This window comes from Megalops cyprinoides, chromosome 3 (assembly GCF_013368585.1).
Source record: "Megalops cyprinoides isolate fMegCyp1 chromosome 3, fMegCyp1.pri, whole genome shotgun sequence".
Lineage (NCBI taxonomy): Eukaryota > Metazoa > Chordata > Actinopteri > Elopiformes > Megalopidae > Megalops > Megalops cyprinoides.
In genome coordinates this window covers 11,422,165-11,444,496 of record NC_050585.1, presented here as the reverse complement: position 1 = coordinate 11,444,496, position 22,332 = coordinate 11,422,165, and the positions used below count along the sequence as shown (strand labels likewise).

Sequence of the window (22,332 nt, the reverse complement as noted above, 5' to 3'; positions counted from 1 at the left end):
GGTTATAATTAAATGTGGCCACTTTACAAGGAGTGACTACTCTGAAGAAGAATCACTTGAAGTAGGTCATGCTGTTAGATGTACAAAAAAAAGCAAAATCATATCAGGACTTTGTGACTCCCAATTAATAAGGTAACAAAATGCACATTATTAAGTTAAGAGCACGTGTACATGTCAGGACTCAGGAAGGATTTCAAAGAGTGTCATAGCCCTGGAAAGTATTTAATTAATGTTCAGATTGTGTGATTTCGGGCCCTAAACAAACTTGGAATCGAGTCTCCTGGAATAGCCGAACACATTCTTCTCGTCCTGCCCCAAACGAAAATAAAATGTCCACAAAAAATGTGTTTTCAATATCCGTTTCTCCCCTGTTACCGCTCTGTAATTTCAGACTGGTCCTTGCTTAATTGAAATACATGGAGGGTAGAGAGAGTGGTAAAGTTGTAATTTTGCGATTACCACCCCCCCCCCCCCCTTTGTAAATAGATCCTGTGGGAAACTGTTTTTAGTCCTTCGGGATAAGTGGCCACGCTACGTGAGGACACACTGAGGCCCCAACATGTGTTGGGGAGCCATGGTAAGCAGCAAGCCACCGGGGCTACCCATCCTAACCAGAATGGGAGAAGCAGAGAGTTCAGTTGTTTATTGGGCTGTCTACGCCATAACTCAGTTCTGTCAGAAAACATTGCCAGAGTGGCTTTTCTTTGAATGATCTCTCACTGTGCCGAGGACAAACATCATGAAACACTTGCAGCTTCAGCGTAAATATTCACCATTGGAGAGGATGCTAGCATTGTGCTTTTTTTCCTCTGAAATCAAATTAGCATTGTGCATATTTCAAGCAGAAATAATGAAATAAGAGCCACATATCAGATATTAGATTTTTAGTGTGGACGTGCGAGTTGCCAATTGGATAAATTGTCTTAATTCCCCCTGCAGACAGTTGCAGTGTACGTAAAGCTGACGATGACGGCTGGATTAAGTCTAAGAAAATATGGGGCCAACAGACGGGGAGCACTTAGGTTATTTGAGGGAAACGGTAACCCCAGTACTGAACTCAGACCTACCTCTACTCATCCCCAGGTTGTGCCTAAATCTGGGTTTAGCGCTGGAGATTAGATTTTCCCAGTCATCTGGGGATCCAGCTATTTGTCCTTGTCGAGGAGATCATTATAAAGGCTCTCTGTATGGTAATCTATGACCCTATGACCCCCCTGAAGCCACAGTACTCATTTTACACTGAGGCAAGATGGGGGTGGCTTCAGTTCAGATGAAGATATCCATTGAGTAAGTGCCCTTGGCTATGATAGACTGATCAACACCAGCCAAACAGCTTGCAATCTGAACAGCACACACTACTGCAGGTGTCCATTTAAAACCCACCCAATTTAAATGACAATATACAGTAGGAATAATCCACTACAGATAAAGCAGACTTTTAAGGCTGACAAAGGAAGTCATAAATATTACAGTTGCCTGTGGGTCTGGGCTGGGCTGATACCGCTGGGCCGTCCAGTCGAACGTGTCCTGCCTTTGTCCCGCGACGCGCCGCGCCCACTCCTGACCCTACCGTCAGCTGTGGCCTTTTGTTCTCAGTGGGAGCTCGACGGTTGCAGATTTTCATCAGCGTTGATTGAGTCTCCATTGCAGTCAGTTCTACTGCTGCTGCTGCTGCTGCTGCAGACATCCCTATCAGAGCCCCAGTTCTCGTAACTCTTCTGCCAGCCACCCGTAGGCAGAGCAGGCTGTGCTGACAGCGCTATAGGGTCAAACTCAAGAGGCAGACAGAAATCCGCAGGATGGGCACCGCTTTGTCTCAGAATCAGGGGGAGGAGGGATGGAATCAAACCCTGATATGTTAAAGATAGAACCTAGCTCTCCTCCTCCTGGATATGATGCAAACCAACTTTACTACCAGCTCCCAGCCACCAGAGCATTTCATTGTAGTGAGTGGAGAAACTGAGAGCCATGTCAAAAAAACTGCTTTTCCCATGGAATACTCCCTATAAGACACCAAGAATCGAGCACAGCATTTTGAGTATGTCACTGACTGTTCTCCCAGTAATGATTTCATTGTGTAGAAATGATGAAAAGCCAGATGACTACAACGAAACTCAAACCAAACCAGGGGAGAATTAATCCAGGCCCACTCTGTGGGCCACGACCACCCAGCTGGCCCTGTTAAATGCACACACTTTAATTTGTTGTTCCTCACCCCCTCCAAACCAGGAAGAGTATTACAGATCCAGGTGTTAGTAGCCTTTTTATAACTCTGTTAGCTCTGTTTCACTTTTGCATTTGTTTATCTGGCTCAGTCATGCATGTAAGTGCTTTTTTTGTGTACAGTAAAACATATCAAACCTCGCTTATTCACTGGACTTCCCCTATTAATTTGATTTTAATCACATTATAATGGGATGGACTCCTGCCTAAAACAGTGCATTCACTTAAAACAATTAAATCTCCTCCTAATTACACACAGTGCACTGCTTATGAGAATATCTAAGAGCCTGGGATACGTGTCAAAGTACTGCCCAGAATGAGGCCTGCACAAACCGGCAGTCTGCTTGGGCAGGCTTCAGTCACTTCAGTCTTTGCAGTCAATTTTTTATGACGCTCATATTAAAGCCTCCCAAACAACAACAAAAGAGTTTTGCTCATGGAAAAAAGCCTGGCAGTTAATTTTATGAGGTTGTCTCCTTTTCAAAAACCTGCCCTGCTTTAAGGGCCTCCATTCCCTCTAGCTATTGTTTGTGTCTGCCTGGGAACCATTCTCTTTTCTCATTAATGCTGTGCATAGAGCAGGCTGAAAGTGATTTTTGAGTGGGACAATATGATTGTGTTTTCTCACTTTATGAAACGAAGTATAAGAAAATTCCCAGACAGCTCATAAAGTCACCAAGGTGGAGCGCCTAAGCTCTCGGCGATTTTGCTTTCAGCGTCAGGCTTGTCGCATTCCCCTTTGGATCTGCACTCATTGAGAAGCTTCTCACCCAGACTCAGCAGAAAGAGACCCACCCTTCCCATGTTTTCATGCCGTCGAAATTCAGAATAGGGCCTGTTCGGTTGGTCGGATTTAGCATGTCCCCTGTAATAGGAACCATTGGAATTAGATGGTACCTCTTCCCTCCACAAAATGGCTTTCATGTGGCCCCACCGCTTACTCTGCTTGCCGCGCTATTTCCTTGACAACCGCTGCCGCTGTGGCCGTCGCCCTTGGGGAGCACTAGCTCTTGTTTTCGAAAGTGTGGCTTCTGTGCCTCTTCAGACTGTTCCTATTGTAATGTCCTGTTTTATTTGTTTATCCAGAGCTGGCCGGTCTAGGATTCTAAATCCAATGACTTCATTTTCACTCCCACCAGCACAACAATGAAACTAAAATAAATGGTGACATTGGCCGTGGATATTTTTGTGCACCCCTCCAGGGCAGGCAGATGTGGGACCGCCGGGGCGCTTTGTTGTCCCACTGCTAAAATGACACTGGATGCGCGGGCGCAACAGGTCATGATCTCGAAATACCCGCCGGTGGCATCATGGCTCGTAACGTGATACAAGCGCACAGTCTCTTCTATTTATTTTCACCCCGCCATCATTTTTTTTGAGGCAGACAGTTTTCACTGTACCATCAGATGTGAAATATACGCGATGTTTGCTTTAGCTGTGAACGTGCTCACGACCGTCCACAGCTACAGGTCTTGTTTGTGTGGTTTGGTTTCCATTGACCCCACTGGATGTTGTGGCAAGCTCCTTGGCATGTTGAAACCAAGTGAGAGCTTAACAGTGTGGGGTTCACTGCCCTCTGTAGTGTTTTTGTATGCATATCTCAGAGTCTTGGAGAAGGTGGGGTGTTTTATCCTGTGGATGACACCCCATCTGTGTTTTGGATTTGTTTTTCTTTCGCAGCTCTGTCAGCATCCCGCAAGTCTCCCTGTTGCTGTGGGGCAATGCTGGCAGAAAAAAAAGCAGGCAGCGCAGTCACTTCCTGATTGATGATGGTGATATCACACACGTATCTGGTAGAACTTGACGAACAGGAACTCAAAGAGGAAAAAAAAAATACAGCTCTTGCTCAGGGGATGGCTGAGGTCATTACCTGAAGACAGCATGTAATGTTCATCATTTTTTTTTTTTTGGCACTTGAGAGAATGCAGTAGATTAGTAGTCATGGGTGTGGAAAGGCTTAATAGCAGAATGTAGGCTGGCCTGCACCAGACCAGGTGAACCCTCCTGCTGATCCCCTGAAAACCTGGCTATTTCATCTGCCTGCTTTCATTGTAATTTCTCTTATCTGACTGCACTTTTCCAGGATTAGCCCGTCTACCTTTACAGTAGTGTACCATGAGACTGATGGAGACCTGAAACTCCCTTAGGAAAATAAAGGAAAACAGCTAAAGGGAGAGGGACAGATTAAGAGCAACATACAAGAGCAAGCCCAGAGGACATAATGAGCTTATTAAGTATTACTTGCTCATGGACTGCCCAAATGTACCCAAACTTGTGAAGAGGATTATGCACCCGGGATGGCCGTGCAAGCTATATGCTCTATCAGATTGCTCCATTCTTTCTCATGTTTGTTCTTTGCTTTTTTTTGCTTGTTTGTTTGCATTTTGTTTGTTTTTTTGCTCATCTTGCTGCAGCCCCTGGGATTTTCCAAGCATTCATTTTTGTCTCACTGCTACCCAAGAATGCATGCACCAAAGATTTAGTGTCAGCAAGCGTGTACCACTAATGATACTCTATCCAAGGGACAGCCAGCCATCCACAAAGCAACAAAAATAAGAGCTAAACTGGCAATCCCTTTAGAAATCCATGCACTGCATAACAAATGTGACATCTCTCATGTAGCTTTATTGCATTTTTGCATTGCATATTTATATTATATTATATTACATATTATATTATATTTATATTATCTTTCTATATATATCCACTATGAGGCCCTGGCCTTAATTTGACTATTTAAACTAGAAAAATCCAAGACACTTCATCCTGTGTTTGAGTATAGGAGAGGTTGCAGCTAGGAAACAATTTACTGAAGGACTTTGTGGGTTATGATTGTGTAATTAATATAAAAATTTCAAAATATTCTTCAGGTGATGGCAATGTGACATACATGAGAGATAAATTTGTCTAGTAGTTTTTTTTTTTTGCCACAACAGCTACATAAACTGAATTAGGCATAAATTAGAGACACAATTTCATTAAAGTCATCTACTTCTATTTGCCATACTTTTCCAGTGATTGCTAAATTATTAATGATTGTGATATTTGGGATAATTGTTTATTTGGGTGAGGCATATGCGATGACTTGTTTTATAACAGCAGATCTGCTCATTTGTGGCTGGCCATCAATCAAGCTGGGAAGCTAAATAACCACCCTACAGATTACAGTAACTAAAATTGTCTGTTCCTCAAGGAGGATACTGGAACCTTCCGAAAATGATTGAGGGGATATTTAGACAAGGCTTTAAGATAAATGTATTATTCTCCTGCAAATACACTTTTTGCTTTTTTTCCTTCAATAAGTGATTGCACAAACAAACAGCAGTGTAGTTACATAACATTTATCCCCAGTAAGAGAGGTCTTAGCGTGGGCCATCTGGGACAGCCAGGTTTTTATCAAAGTGCAATCACAGTATCTCTGTTTATATTTCGTTTATTTATATATGTCATGTGGGCCAATGGGAAAACGTCAGACAGGATTTTCAATTTAGATCTCCAGACTGGGGCCACTAGGTGTGTTTAGAGCTAAAGTACAATGGACACGTAAGGGCACTGACCCCTCTGCCACCAGAGTGTCTGTGTTAATGTATCATACCCAAAGGTGGACCGGTTGAGTGCTTTCCCAATCACTCCCAACAAACCAATGAAAAGGGCATAGGGATAGAGAAGTACAGTCCTTACAAAGAAGGCCTGAATGAGAAGCCCTCTCACCTGAGAGAGTGAAATTCCTGCCGTGCCGTGTCATGCTTTTTGTGCTCATGCACAAAGGACAGGAGGTGGGAAATTAAGTGAGAGACAGGTTCACGCATTAAGGTCAGGTGCAGAATGGAACGAAAGACAAGGTTTCAGGTGATGCTTCTCCGGTATTAACCGGACGGTTACACTTCATCTCCTCCGATCGGATTTGAGCATTCCTCCGATTCTTTAGCAGCTGCACCTCAGGCGGAGTTCGCTCCTGCCTCACCCCGAACGGCCCGCGGCAGAATGCCGTCCTCCACAATCCATCCTGTGGAGGGGGGGATTTCGGGAATGAATCCACCACTCACTCTAACAGGTGGGTGTGCGGATGGGCGGGCGAGGCAGGGGGTTTTGCATGTACTCACGCTGGTAGGAAGGTATATCTCCTGAGAACGGATGACCAGCAGCGCTGTGGGATCAGCACGCTCTGTTGCTGAGCCGCATCTCCTTTCCTGGAATCACCAACCAGGAGAAGGAGAAGCTTTGCGGTGATATTAAAATGGCAACGATCTCTGCACAAACAAGTGGCGTAAGTGTACAGGTCTGTTGCTCGGCGCTCAGGCAGCTGAGGTATGCGGACGTGGCAGGGAAGGAACGAGCATAATTGCTGTTTTGTTTTCCCACGCCTTCATCTTAGCATCTTAGTCACGGCCTTGCTGTCAAGGTGAGGCGCTGAGGGGAGGCGGCGATGGAGAGGAGCAGTCGTCCTCGCTGACCTCTGCTTCTCTGCACGACGGAGGTGACTTATGCGTCCGGTGTTCACAACCCTGCAGCTCACCTCACCCGGGAGTCTCGGCGAGATTAGAGTCCTTTGCAGGTGTGCTGTGGAGCCAGAGGTAGGTTAGGGTTAGGGTTAGGGTTAGGGTTAGGTGAGGTACAACAACACACTGACACTGCAGAAGGTCCCCTTTAGGTATCCTGTGAGGGGACTGGGCAATTGCTTTGCAGTGCCCTTTCTGTCTGTTGTTTTCTGTTGTTTAATTGACTGTCTTTATTTTTGATGTGGAACAGTTTTCAAACTGAATCCCACAAATTTGCAAGTGGGAAATTTCCCTGACAGTTTGGTTCCTGTGTTCTGTCTCACAGGGGGAGATTAAGTTGCATTCATGTATGAGAAAATATGATGAAGCTCATCAACATGTCTGAATATAGCCCAGTTTTCCATGTCTGAAAAATGCCAAAGTGAGAGAGGCCCGGGTGGCAGCGCAGCCGTTTCACCGGTGCAGTGGGGGGATGTAAAAGATCTTAATTACAATGCACTCCTCCCGTCATTCCCTCTTATCATTTCCGCTCATCAACAGTGCAGTCGTAACAGTCCTTGCAGAGATAGAGATGGGAAGCGGGGAGTGCCTGGCAACGGGACATTCCGGAAGAAGCCTCGGAATCATCTGATATGTTTTTCTCCCATCGGTGCATTCCTTCATTCAGGTCTGGGAGAGAAAAAAGGAAGCGGATGGAAGAAGTGCATGCTGGGTACTTGGTGAGACACTGGCTTGGAGTTAAAGCCAAGTACATCAGGGAGTGTGGGGTCTTATGACAAATCTATGCTGTATCTTGCAAGAAACTGAATGTGAGATGGACCTCACAACCATCCCTCATGAACAGCTTGTACTTGCTCAGGGGGTGGTCAGATTGTGTTTGGCATTTTGGTTCTAGTCATCCATGTATTTACTGATTCCTCTGTCTGATTCCTACTGATTCCTCTAGGGGATTTTTTCCTGTCACATTTTCTCCTTGCCCCCAGCTGGCTCTATTTGTAAGCACCCTGGCCAGGACTGGCGAGCAGCGTGGCTGCAGTTTACTGATGCTAAATTGGGCTTAAAACAACAGTCCTGGATTTTTTTTTTTACTTCACTCCGTGCTTGCCTTAACAGACCAACCAACTCAATTCTCTCTGTCTCTCTTCCCCTCCTTTCTCTCCTTTTCCCTCTCTTTTCTTTCTCTTTCCCTGCTCTCCATCTTTGCACTTTGAAATTGTATTGATGATTCAGAATCATTAGACATGGCAAAGGAGGAATGGGAAACTGATTAAATTCAATGGGAGGAGGTGATCCAGCTGGTCAAATGACACAGCTTTTTCGATTCTGATCTTGTGGGAATATTATTAGTCATTTGGCGTAATTAAGAAAGCCAATTAACCAAACGTTCTGTGTGTAAACGGGCATAATTAGGGCAGCTAATCAAATGGCATGTGCGTTTTTGTTAATTATGCTGCAAGGCGGTTTTGCAGACCTTTGAAGAAATTCCACCCACCCAGTGCATACGGAAAGATGGAAGGGGCAGGGAGAGAAATCTCATTAAAGAAAAATCCTCATAATTACTGTAATCCCTCACTGGGTTATGTAAAACGAACGCGTGGATTACGAATGGGACTTTTCAATTTCGTGTGCTGAAATGGCTCTGGAGTAGCTGTCAGAGTAGCTGTAAATCAGGACAGGAACAGTGTTAGCAGTGGGGTGAGGCGGCAGCCATTTAATTGAACTGCCTGTCTGTGCTGCTGGGAGTCTTCCTCACTGCTCATGGTCGTTCAGCTCTGATGTGACGCTTCCGACGGCTCCTAATTGGAGCCGCGTGCATTTGGTTTAGCCAGGATCAACGAGACAGATGTGGGTGAAACCAGAAGACTGCGGTGACACCACTGTTGAATGCCGTTCTCGATTTGATTGAGGGTCCCCCCCATGCAAATATTCCCTCAGTTTGAGAACGTTAAGCTCCCGGGGAGTTGACAGTCCTTCTGGTCTGTCTGGACATCTCTAGACAACCATGGATGCAAAGCAAGGAGAAGATCCAACCTGGACGGAGCGAGCAATGCCAGGCGCAAGATGAATGAAAGTCAGACTCCTACGCAAGAAAGTGCTTTGCATGAGCCAGTGCTTTAAAATGCTTTTGTCTTGGTTGAGTACACCCTAATACAAGTCTACTGGGCCACACATGGCTAAGGACATGTCAGATAATGTTTGATTCATTATTTATGAGCTGCACCTACTGTCTGTGCTGCCGAGATCCCTGTGAGTTCTGAAATATTTAGCAGCCATCGGCTGGGTGATTTGGGCCAGCCATCAGCTGAAGAGGCTGAATCCCGAGGCTTCACGCGTGGGGCTCCCGGAGATATTGTTTGCACTCCTAGGGAACAGCAGCAACAAACACAACTGTGGCAACTGTGGTATGATGATTCAGATGTTTGCTAATGTGTCAGGATTAATATGCATTGGGCTTACACACTGAAACTGCCTCATTTTCAGATTACCACTTCCCCACATTACACACGGGGAAGAATGCCTGGGCTATAATTCACAATCATAGATACACAGTCATTATCGGACCTATCAGAGCCAACAGGCCTAAAATAGGCAGTGGTCCCAGTTCTTCAGAACAGACCACCATTTTGCCTTCTCAACGTGTCTTTTAACTGATATATCACCGGGGATAGGGCTTGGGGTTTTCCAGAGAGAAATTAAGCTTTTTTTTTCAGCTTGCTTTTTTCATGTTTCCTGCATTTCTGGGCATGATGGTAAAATAAAAACATGAATCCTTGGCAATATGGTGGAGTGGTTTGGGTGGTACTCAGTTTGTGACCAGAAAGTTACATGGTAGAATCTTAAGTGAATGTCACTGTTGTAACCTTCAGCAACATTCTTAACCTGAGCAACTTTCAGTCAATACCCTGCTGTGGAGTCGCCCTGGACCAGAATGTCTGCCGAGACCTCGCATAATAATTTACATTTACATTTATTCATTTAGCAGACGCTTTTATCCAAAGCGACTTACATAGGTTACAGTTCTTTACAATGTTATCCATTTATACAGCTGGATATTTACTGAGGCAATTGTGGGTTAAGTACCTTGCCCAAGGGTACAGCAGCAGTGTCCCAGCGGGGATCGAACCAGCAACTTTTCGGTTACAAGCCCTGCTCCTTAACCACTATGCTACACTGCCGCCCATAATAAGCTACATGTTCTTTTTTCACAGTTTAGCAAAGAAAAAAGTAAGACCTAATGACTTTGGTATGCTACTTGAGGTTGTCACTTGTGTTTAAAATATGCCATGTTTTGGCTAAACGTATCTAGTTAGCAAAATTGGAAACAGTAGAAAGGGGAGTGAGTGTGAAGGTCTGACCCAGAGCAGGCAGCCATGGTTGCTCACAGCTGCGGTGGGTTTCCCTGTGCGTGGAGTGGAGAGGAAGTGGAAAAGTGTCCCGCCTAAGGAGAGAGGCCCTGCGCAAGCAGACCCGAAGGAGACACGGTCAGGAGCATGTCGGCCGCAGTCATGCATTTCTGTGGTCAACCCCTTCACAGCCTGTGGCCAGGTTCTCCCCCTGTGCAAGGCCTGCTGGGAAACGGCTGTCTGGAGACTCGCAAATGCTTGCAGAGTCCTCCTGTTTTTTTTTTCCCAGAGCCCCGACTATTTTTATTGATCTGAATGACAAATGAAAAGGGATTTGCCATTTGCTGAGGATGCCATGGGATCTGCTTTGGTCAGCAGCGAGCGGTTCACCACCCCTCTAAAAGAATTCTTAGGATGATTTCCAGCCTGAAAGCATATTATAGGAAAAAGGAAGTGAGGTATTACCACAAGAGCATAACATTACACAAAGTGAAAATGTATGTTTGGCAGGATTTTGCATCGCTGACCTAACCCAAACCTCCCTGCTTATGACTCTCTTCCTCTTTGTACCTCTTCGTGCTGAAGCCAGTCCTTTTCTCATCCTCCATTGCTCTGCCCATTTATCCTAGTTTAAGTGTCCTGAAATAGCAATGGGGGCTAGAGATCCTTGGATCCCTTTAGGGGACTGGAAATTAGGTCTTCCCTCACACACTGCAGTGTTTGTACTGAGCTGACTGAGAGGCTGACTCCTATCGCCCAGGTGTGGATGGGTTTTGCAATGAGACATGAGGCATGCAGTCATGCTTATCTGTAAAATGTCTTGATTAAAGTGATCTGGAGAGCTGGTTTCTGATAAAAGATAGCAGTGTTGGTTGTAAGCAGCCTCTGTAAAAGATTCATCTTAATCTTATAATGAGTTGTTATATTTTGCTTTTGTCATGTTGCACAGGTAGCAGGGTTTGCTTTGCAAAGCCTGATGGGATTGCTTCCAAGAAACAAAACAACAGTATGAAACAGGCCCTACCAGAATTGCCAGAAATATTTCTATAATTCCAGAATGCCACTGAACGGCTCAGTAGGTCTTAGCGGGTTCCCACCCTTGGCTTCAGTGTAGCCTAGCTTGGCGCGCGAACCGAAGCCTGTGCCTCTGCATCCGCTAAAGAACTGAGGAATGCTTCCTTCAGTGTAGACAAATGAAGCCTGTGCACAGCTTCCCACACCCTGGCCATAGTGCTGACAACAGGATCAGCTTAAATGACAAACAGCCACCTCTCTATCTCACCAGCACGGATCGCTGAAAGGCTTCGGAGATCCGCGTTACATTAACACACTAGCACACTAGCACATGCTCACGCTGGGGGATAACAGCTCACTCACAACTGAACATGAGATGCAGTTGCCCCTAGTTGTTAGTGGCTTCTGATTACAAGTTGCATTCATGTCTGTAAATCCAAAGAAACAAGCACAATTATGTTTCCAGAGGGCACATAGCTGGAAATGCAAGTATTTTTTAAACATAAAGGCTACATTTACAGGAGACCTGAATGTGCTTTTTGTGTTGGAAACGCATATGACTGTCTATCGTGCTGCATCGGAATGTATAATCAAGTGGTATAATGGGAAACCTATATAGCATAAATGTCACACTAATGAAGAAGAAAACTTACAGTGTACTACTTTACAGTAAGATTTGTGCCCTTCTTTGGATTAAATAGTGTAGGCAGGCTGTAATTTACCAAATAACATCTGCATGTTTCTGAAGATACGCTGCAACGTGCAAAATGACACGTGTGTAATTAAAATGGTCAATATTTGGACGAAAATTGTTTTGTTTTTCATTTGCTGTGCATTAGCTGTATGCTTTAAATATGGGATATTCAGCATTAAAAACGAAAGATTTTCAAATGACAGCTGTAACTGAAAAATGTGATTGTGCTTCTGAAATTCAGACCTCAATTCCATGCTGTGGCATAATGGACCTCTTTTCCAAAGTTTGAATCCAAATAGAAATGACACCTTTACATTTTGTGGAAGACTTTTGTGCAGGTATTTTCTGTCCAGCTCCAACTATATCTGGTTCACTGTTTTTTTTAAATGACAATATTAAACTGTTAATTCTCAGTTCTGCAATAAAAGCTAATTATTGCATTTGCCTTAACACATTTCCACTGTCCAAGACACCCATAATTCCAAAATGTTTCCAAAATATTCATCACTGTAGATCACCAAAGGCTTAAGGTTATTCATGATTTTAATAGGAAAGGAACACTTTTTTTCTGATGAATGTCTTTGTCTTTCAGTGTCTTTTGGGCTTCTGGTGCTACATACTGTATTTGCATTACATTTTATAGAGATGAGTTAAATGGCACTACAGTATTGTTAGCCTAATGTGTTTAAGGGGAAAGATTTTGATGGCTTGAATGCTGTAGCCCATTTTATCTGTACTTAAATCTGGTACAGCCTTAGCATTTTTAAGTGAAGGATTTGATTCCACATCTCATAAACAGAATCATAATATTAATTCTGGATTGACTTAAGAATGAAAGCCTTCCTTGCACAATACAAGCATTTTTTTAGATCGTGCTTACAAATGAACTTTACAATACATTTCCATTGTACTAGAACCATTCACAGCCAGCTTGTTACGAGGGAAATTTGAATTTGAGCAGGAAAAGAACTGACGTAATTGCACATGAATTGTCAGTCTCCATCTGCTTCATCCATGTTAAAACTGCATAAACAGCTTGAGAAGTTAACATGTTCACATATTCCAGACACAGTTATTCCTGCACCAGGGTTCAGGCTATCTTCTTATTAAAAACACAGCCTGTTTCAATAAGACAGTCCCTGTCCATAGATTACTTCAGGACAGCAGGAGCCAGAGATCTTGCCTGTCTGTGGTCTGGCCAAACGGGAAGAAGGCGGGGGGGGGGAGGTGTTTCCTGGACAGAGCCCTCACGCCCATTCTCACTTCCCCATCCATTGCCTTACCTTTCCTCTCTGCCCATTACATGCCTGTCGTCATGGCAACCCAGCACTGGCGCCATGCGGTTTGGAACGGGACAGTAAATGCTCACACCGGTCCTTTGGGCGGCCGTGTCACTTCCACCAAAATAACCTCGAAAAAAAAAGAGGTCAGCATGATGACCTCCTGCATCCTCTGCATGAGCTGGCATCTCAGGGGCCCTCCGCCAAAAGCACGCAGGGAAAGGGGGTCATTGTTTTACTGCAGACAGCCCTTTCGGAGCCAAAATAATGGCCGACAAATCCAAACAGGCAGCATTTACAGGCAATATTGTTTCAGGCGACGTCTTCAGTCGTGACGTCCCCAATTCATTTTTGTTGCAGGGAAATGGAACTTTTTTTCTATAAACGTCAGGAATCATTCAAGTCAGACTCATAACAGCATTTTGTGCTGGTGTATTTAATTCAAACCTCAATTCATTTTCCAATAACGTGAGTTTTCATGGGAAATAGCGGGGCGGGCGGTGTTTATTGTGGTCACTTGCATTTATGTATTAACATCCACTCATGTTAAAACTGCTCAGTACATTTTTTGAACTGATATCCATGTAGTTCTGAATAGGCTGTTAGGTATATCCCAGCATGAAGGCAAGGCAGTAGGTGCGTTCACGGTTAAATTTATTTTCCTGTGAATGTTGGACAGAGGCAGAGCTTCATCCCGTGTGGTTAAAGACATTGAAATGTGCAAGGTCAGGAGTGCTGTGACAGCCTGCCAAGCCAAAGAAAGGGAGAGAGAGAGAGAGAGAGAGAGAGAGGGAGAGAGAGAGAGAGAGAGAGAGACAGGGAGGGGGAGGATGGGAGGATGAAATGAAGGGCAAGGGCAAACCTCAGGCTTGCTGTCCAGTGTTGTGCCAGAAGCACACATTTGGAGAGGAGACAGCCACACTAATGCATCTCAACTGAGCACCACAAACACAGCCCTGCTCCTATGAATTATGATCATGAAGAAAAATGAGCATTCCAGTGGGATTAGAAATCCAATCAGACTTCACTTAAACAAATTCGCTTCACGGAAATTGCTCAGAATGGCTCATCTCCCGCCAACAGGTATACCCACTTGAGTTTAATAATCTCTGTGTGCAATGCACTTATGTTTACACATTCAATAAACCAGATAAGGGGAATGCCGATGGCTATTTGGACAATTTAATTAGTCACTGGAAAGGATCTGTGTTTTCAGAGCTGTTTATTTTCAGAGGGTGTAAAAAGGTGTTTTCAAAGTTTTGGCTAATGTTAGTCATGTTAGAGCCTTTATCAGAACAGGTGTGTATTGGTGAAAATTGCTCCCTGATCCCACCCCAGTTAACCCATTCAGGCAGGCTAAAATTGGAAGACTGAAATATTAATGGCTATAGCGGGAGGGGATGGGCAGAGGTACGGGGGGACAGTCACGCACATGTACCCAGGATGGGAGTGGTAGTGCCCTGCCCTCCTTCGGTCTCACGCAGGGTGCGGGGGCGTGTGCTGTAATTGTGGGCGGCGGCCTGGGCAGGCATAGTGCGGGCAGGTGCCTGAGCTGTCGGGAGGACGCTCAGCCATCTGGCGCGGGGGTCTTCCTCCCAGCGGGGCACTGGGGCTTACAGTCTGCAGCCTGTTGACTCCACCCATTGGTGCAGGGCCACGGTGGAGCGGTGGGGCCTAGTCAGCAGAGCTGCAGTGCACTGTGGGCCTCTGAGAGTCACGCGCTGGCCGCTGCGGCCTCCCTCTCTCACCGCACCAGAGCTTCAGCATGCATCCTGCCTATACACCAGCCCCTGCCCCCTCCTCACTTGGGCAGCATCACCTGACCACTCACAAACTGACCGTTCACAGCCACAGGGGTCAGTGTGGAGCCTGTACAGTTGCCACCGGTAGTACATAATGTAGCCTACGGATCTGGGCTGTGGGAGTCCCCCCTGCAGAGTATTAGACTATTAGCAGACACTCAGAGTATTTAAAGTGGATATAGAAGGATATATTCACCACAGACACACAAAAACTGTGTCAATGTAATTGTTCAAAGGCAGGGACTCTAAAGGGACTGACGAAATTGGGACAAAAACCAAGAGAGGAAAAGAGAGGAAACTTTTGTTTCATTCACCCATTGCAGCAAAACTGGTGACAAAACAGGGACTCAGCCAAAAGACAGACAGTCATAGTTTCAGGGATCAGACAGTTTGTCATCCAGCAACAGCATTACGTCACTGGAGGTGGTCCTTTCAAGATTTATTTTTACTGTGAAAAACACCTCATTGTCCCCTTGCCTTTAAATAGAAAAAATAAAATGCAAGGTGGAAGTGACTGGGTGTAACAACGTAACTGCCTACAGAATGTGCAAGAATGTGAGAGTCATTTCTCATGTGAGTGGAATGCCATTTTGCATTGTCCAAACAAAGAGCTGTGCCTGCACCTGTCTGCACATTAAAAAAGTGGAGCAACTCCCAGGCTGAGATCACTCCAATAAATTGGGTAATACTGACACTAATGGCAGTGAGAGAGGCAACAGTAACGACTGCAGCCATTATATCATGTCATCCAAAATTCCAACTGAAATATTTTCAACTCTCTTTTCAGCTTCTTCTTGTTATTATTATTATCATTATTATTAAGCATTATGACATGAATTGCAATCACGTTGTAATGATCAAACGAAATCTACAAGGAAACATTTCATGCCATGCCATGCTGGTAATTGAACAATGCGATCTGTTTCAGAGGGACAGAGGTTCAAACTGACACTCTCCCAGCAGCAGGGAGCAGAGGGGTAGAGGCTAAATTGGGCCCTGGCTCAACACTGTTTGAAGTGTCTGTCACATCCAGGGTGACAGTGTGTCAGTGACAGTCACAGGCTAAAACCACACAGGTATAATGCCTCCACACACCTACCTGGTCTGTTCTTCCCCGATTTTAGGTACCTAGAGTTGTTTTCTGAGAAATCACTGGCAGTTTACCTCACAGTTTATCGTTTAACATGTGCGCCTTCTCAAAGCTTGAAATGATTTTAAAGTTTTAAGGAATGAAGTTGCAAAGCCCTCAAGGAAGAAGCCCAGGTAGGTGTTCTGCTAGGCGGCACAGCGTATGTTTGCAGGTCGATTACCCCTAAAAGGTGCATTTGCGTGTGCTTAGCGTGTCCAACTGAGTAGTTTCTCTGGGGGTATTATTTTTACGGAGAGCAGTCCTAGGTGCATTTCGAAGAGCCATACGAGGGGCCCCCCCTCTCCAGTCTAATATGCGGCAGGTATGTGCCTCAGTCCCCTGGGGGGAGCAGGTCGCTGGCAGGTAAGCCCTTTCATCTGCTCACTCACCTGAGGATTAGGCGCCATTTGAGTGGCGGCGGGGCAGACCGCAGTGACTCCCCCCTCTCTACACTGCTGAGGCTGCAGCTCTCCCAAGATGCCAAGAAATCAATTAAGCCTGCCGTCACACACCTCTGGGAGGGGGAAATAACCCCACAAGCTGTCGGTTACCACACTAAGAGAGTACGTTAGAAAAAGTGTGCTATGCAGCTTTCCCCTTAATAATATGTCTGTCCCTCTTAAGCTGTATCTCATATGGCTGAGTCAGTCCTATTCGTGAAATGCTTAACCTATTCAAGCCAGTGATAATTCATTTAGTTGTGAGGTGGATGGATATTTGCTTCTCAGTAGTCAATACGAAAAAAGATTTAAGACTTGGTTCTGTTGTTTTGTGCATGAATGAAAGTACCCGGAGCTCTGCTTCAGTCTTTAAAGTGTGACAGAGTGTTTAGTTTAATCCAACAGTTTCAGGGGCTGTGGTTCCAAATTCATGCCTCATATTTTAATCCCTAAGCCCTCTCTGTCAGTCAGAGCCGCTGTGCTGTAGTGCCTCTCTTGGCATACTGTGAAGTGTAACATTTTTTACAACATTGACAAAAGTACAAAATAAATCCTCCCACTGGGACGTAGAGTGAAACCTTTTAATTAAGTAAACTTCAAAAAACAAGAATATATGAACTGTATTTCATAGAAATAGGAGTGGTGGATTCGGTGGAGCATTTTATTTTTAGTTTTGCATAGTCACGACCTCACAACCTAATTGCTTCTATTGAGGAGCCTACAGTCATACTAGGTATGCAGACAGATCTATAGTGCTATTGTTGATGAAAGGGCATATGTTATTCACAGACCTTTGCATAACCTTGATGTGCGTGTTTGTCATGCGGTTGTTTAAGAAGACAGCTCTTCGGTGCCTTTTAAGCGCTGGAAACATGAATCTTGTGCAATGAGTGCGTGATATCTTCACATGAAATATTCCACATAATTCCACAGAGATCTGAAGACCGCAGCAATTAAAATCGTGTTCTACTCTGTAAACTAAAACTTCAGATCAAACAGAGATGTCACGCTGGAATGAAGAAGTTAACTGGCGGTAACAGCTTTGATTATAAGCATTCCACCTGATTTGCATGGCATCCGATGAAATTCCTGCCTCATAAAGTCACTGAATGACCGATCCAAACGTTACAGCGTGCCACATCACACGCCAGGATCCGGTCGACTGCTTTCCCACCAGTATTCATGCAACATACATGCAGGCTTTCACTTCCTATTAGTCTGTGTGTACCAGAGTAATGCCGCAATAAGCTCAGACATTGATATGGGTTGTGGAGACAGAGAAAAGGCAACACATCCATTGTTTGTATCCCAGCATGCAGATGTCACACTCCTGCACAGGTTTGCAATGAGGTCGGAAAGAGAGAAGTATGGTGTAATTAAGGCTGTATTTTTGGGAGTAGATGGCAGGCGGTGCCTCGCCACCCAAGCCTCACAGTGTCACCAGGAGCTCTGGTAATGACAGCACTTTGTTCCGCTGGGTAACTGCCACACAGTGTTATTTGCTGTGGAGAGGGCTTTGCGGGCCGTGTACTAAATCCAGAAGAATGGTGGCAAAGGCCTTTTGATGCCTGTCAAGGGAGCACTTAACTGTAAACATCCCATATAAATGTGTGGATACGTGGATTCAGTACAGAAAAAAAGTTGCCCTCTTCAGGAGTGGAATCACATAGTCAGGAGGTTACCGGGAGCACAAATAAAGTTCTCAGTTTTAATTGTTTCAGATTACCCTTCATGTTCTTTTTCTTTTAATAACAATTATAATTTCAAACAAATCCACTCTGTCCTCTTTTCCTTGTCCTCCAGGTGTTCTGCTGGACATTCAGAAGCACTACAGTGTCACGGACAGTCAGGCCGGCTTGTTGCAAACAGGTACGTCTCTTACCGATTCTGGTTATGTTCCTAATGCCACTGCACCCTTTTCATGTTATCATGTTATCATGTCACTAAGAACCTGACCCAGTGCTTGACCAAGGTGGTCCAGTTAAGCTCCTTAATGCACAGAGACTACTGGCTACAGAGAGAACTGGGAAGGCAGATATTCAGTGGCCCATGCACACACTCGCCCACCCCCTATTTTCTTAAGTCAGTGTAATTGACTGTATTTAATATTCTTGTTGAGTTCACAATGGCACACATTTTTTGTCCACGATGTTACACCCATCACCCTAGCTAGGGACAAAGTTGAAGGTATACTTCCTCAATTGGACCACAAGGCAAAGGGTGAATCGGGCCTTAAAGGGGCCAGCCGAAACAAGAGACTCTTCATACGCGTGAAAAGAAATAACATGAGTCTTGGCACGAGCCGAGGTTCCTGTTAAATAGAGCCAGCTGAATTCACCTTTTGTGAGGGAGAGCCTGTACGAGGAACTCACAGTGGAGGAGGAGGACTTGCCTTGTTCCGTCACTCAGTCCCATATCCAGCCAGGGGAACACAGTGAGGAGCTGTCTGTATGCCTGGGACCCGGTGGGTGGGGGATGGGGGGGCAGGGGACGGGGGGGGGGGGGGGGGGGGGGGCGTTGTGGTATGCCCCCACACAAATGAGACAGAAGCCTTTGCTGTTACTGTTGGGTGATGGTAGCCTGCAGTAGCTCCGTGATGGGTGCAATTGATTGTAGGAGAGATCAGATGAGAGATCAGTCAAGAAAGTATTGTTTCTCAGTGGTACATAAAAATGAATCATAGCCCAGGGACTATTTTTTTTTACTTTGAATTAAAAGGTACACCTACTTTATTGATTTAAAGTCTAATAAAATATTAATTTGATTAAGATTGGACTAAAATATTACAGCTGGGTAGCAACACAGAAAGAATGTGTTTTTAAAATGTATTTTACAGAATAATTGTGATTGCTGGAAAATATCACAAAAAATTCATTAAATATTAATTATCATAAGACTTTCATTTGTGTGACACAAGAATAGCCTGTTAACTGAGATCTTGTTCACATTTGTTTGGATAATATGTAATAATCCTTTGGATGTGAATATTTCCCGTCCAACAGTGGGGTTTAATAGCCAGGGTAGGACTGAACTGCACAGTGGGAATAAATCAAGTACTCTGCCCAAACTTGTTCATATATAACTTGCATTGTTGTCAACATGAACCAGTTAAACTGTAGAGTAATCAACAGTTGAAACTAAATGAACCTCAGAATCAAACAGACTGGAAGCTGTGCAGTTCTAGGGTCGTGCTTAAGGGGAATGAGTTTTTGTGTGTTGTGCCGCAATGACAGAAACAAGGCACCAGTAATCAGGCTTTCTCTCAGTTAATTGTCTCTCCGTTAATTGTTTTGGGTTACAGTGAATAGATGCTAATTAATATGCTAGAAGTGTCGCTCAAGTTTCCTGAATAAAATAACAGGCACCGCCAAGCAAATAACATGATTTGGGCGAGGGATGACATTTGATCCAAAAAAATTAGCTTTCCAGTGCAGCTTTAATTAAGAAAGTAATTCCCCATATTTCTTCTCAGAACTTCTGAGTACTTCCAGAGCTGCCAGGATCCTATGGATAAGGTGAAATGCAGAAAATCTCTATTTTTGAAATCGCTATTTGTCAAGTTAAGTTTCCTTGATTCAGTGCAGTATGGAGAGCAATTTGAAGACGTTGTTTGAGCCATTCATCTGCCTTAGCCTCCAATTTTCAACTCAGTTTTCAGTTTATTTTCAATGAAAATATTACAAGACTCCTTTCTACAGTACGTGGCCCCATTGAAATTTCTTACTAGAGCTGGTACACTGTGAGAAATTGAATCAGTGAATCAACTTTTATTTAATGTATTTCTGTGTGTAGAGCAGATCAGTGAGAATGTGCCAGACATACAAAGAAAGTTGTAACAGATATAATATGAGTGAATGAAAAAGGGGGAGCAATCATACAGTGGCAACAGAGATGGAATCACCTGAGGGTCAGTATTTAAAAAAAAAAACATATTTAATCTATGTAGGTTTGTGAATGAAGAGCTATTCTGGCATAACTTCTTTAAATTAAGTCTAGTAAGGTTTATTTTGTCATGAGAGGAGGAAAAAATATCAAAGCCTGGCTTTACTGCACTGTCATTTTACTGTTCAGACTGATGAGTGACAACAGATACCCTGGGATATTTTCAGTCCATTAAGTTCTGTTCTTTCTCTCACTTTTTTTGTTACCGGCCTTCCATATCACACCCCCTGGGGGGTTATTGTCACTGAGCTGCACTTTGTGAAATTAGACTTCTTTTGCTGCATTGGAGCAAAAAGCGTCTCTAATGGGTTTGCTCCACTGCGGGACCTTGATGTTTTGGAGACACGATGACCTTTGCAGGGAGTGCTGTTACATCCTAACACGTGCTCAGCACAAAGTGTGCAGCCCTCAGCCCTGAATGTCATCAAAATGTGTCAAGTCAACACCAGAAAAAAAAACAACAGCATCTCCTTTAGTTCCAGGAGATGAAAAGTGAGAGAAATCCATGAGCTGGCGCATCAACATAGAGACACATTCTCAGTGGCGTTTCCCCGCCTGGTTGTAAAACTATATTAAAACAAAGACCGCGCTGTGATTTAGGGCCTTAATTTTCACATGTAACAGAAAATGTTACAGCATTTGTACGACAACTAGCAACTGATTTTGTTGCATTTTGAGTTAGCTTTAGATGCATTAGATTTAGTTGGATTAGCTTTCAAAGAGTTCAGTGGTGTTTCATGCAGCTTGACATTCCAGTCGTCAGGTTAGCCCCGCCCACCCAATGATTGGTGAAGGTGACAGAGAGAGCCAAAGGTGGGAGTGAGAGACGCGCATGGCGATGGCACATACACCAGCGTCACAGCCACACTCTGTCTACTCTCAGGGGCCTGCGAAACGGCCAAAGTTAAATACAGTGAAGCTCTCGACGACACACCCATCTCGAGTAAGGCTTTCTGTGCCCTTGATCCCAGCTGACCCCTGTCTCACGCCGCCCTGAGGAATTTGAGAAACTGGGGAGGGTTGACTGAAAGTCTACATGCAAAGGAAAGAGGTGGGGTGAGGTGGGGGGAGCATGAGGTGGTCCGCTGGTGCCATTGATTGTTTTCAATAGTGATGCGGTCAGCTGTTTGCTGTCTTTCCTTCTCTGCCTCTCCTGGCTTTCCCACCTGACTCCAGACTGCTGACACCAGCTAGGCAGCCACTGATATGAGAGAAGTGTGGCTACAGTGTTGCTACCACATCCTGTAGTACCAGGATCACATCCCCGCCCCCTCAAAGTCTGCACATTACCCTATCCTGTTCTCACACGGCTACTGAATGTCTGCTATTTTTAAGACTTGCTTGATTTTGACGTCTGGCTTCATTCAGCTCTCACGGACTGTGGACGTTGGCTCTGGCCGCGCCGCGATCCGCCCCGTTCTCGCCGCGGTGGCTGCACAGACCCTTCCGAGTGCTTATTTTCTCAGCCGCGCAGAGCTGACCTTGCCGGGCTGCCGAGGTGCGATCCCCGCTGCCAGACGCCTACAAAAGGTATGACAGTGAGCCACCGGGGGAAGAGGGGAGGAGGGAGCTCAACAAGCAACCTTCCTTGCTCCTCCAAGTGCTCTTTTTGAACTCACCCGCCATTCTCAATGTCGTTGCATTAATTATTTCCCGCCAAATTGGGAAGCGGCGGAGACGAGTGAGGAATGCGTGCGTTAGCGCCAGTGCGGCGCTTTGAGCCCGCTCTGAGGACTCGGATACCCTGGGGCTCGTGGCTGCTTTGCTGAGCCGTCTGCTGAAACCATTAGCATTCTTCCTGGGATTTACCACACAACAGCAGCTATCAGAGACAGGCCATTCCACTCGATCCTCCCCTAAGCCCGGCGGATCAGGCTGAATGAACCTGGTGTAAGGCAGCCATTGGCTCTTCATTTATGTCACAGGGGGCTCCCAGTCTCCCCAGCCAAAGCTGTCATGGTGTGG

General features: G+C 45.0%; 1 protein-coding gene across 2 annotated transcripts in view; it reads left to right on the top strand.

The window, feature by feature from the left end:
- Positions 1-22,332, top strand: part of spns2 (spinster homolog 2 (Drosophila)) — a 71,486-nt gene that overhangs the window by 4,692 nt on the left and 44,462 nt on the right. For both annotated transcript variants that reach the window (XM_036523559.1, XM_036523558.1), the window contains exon 2: positions 18,229-18,294. In XM_036523559.1, the coding sequence (XP_036379452.1) occupies positions 18,229-18,294 (66 nt within the window). The remainder of the gene's footprint in view (positions 1-18,228; positions 18,295-22,332) is intronic.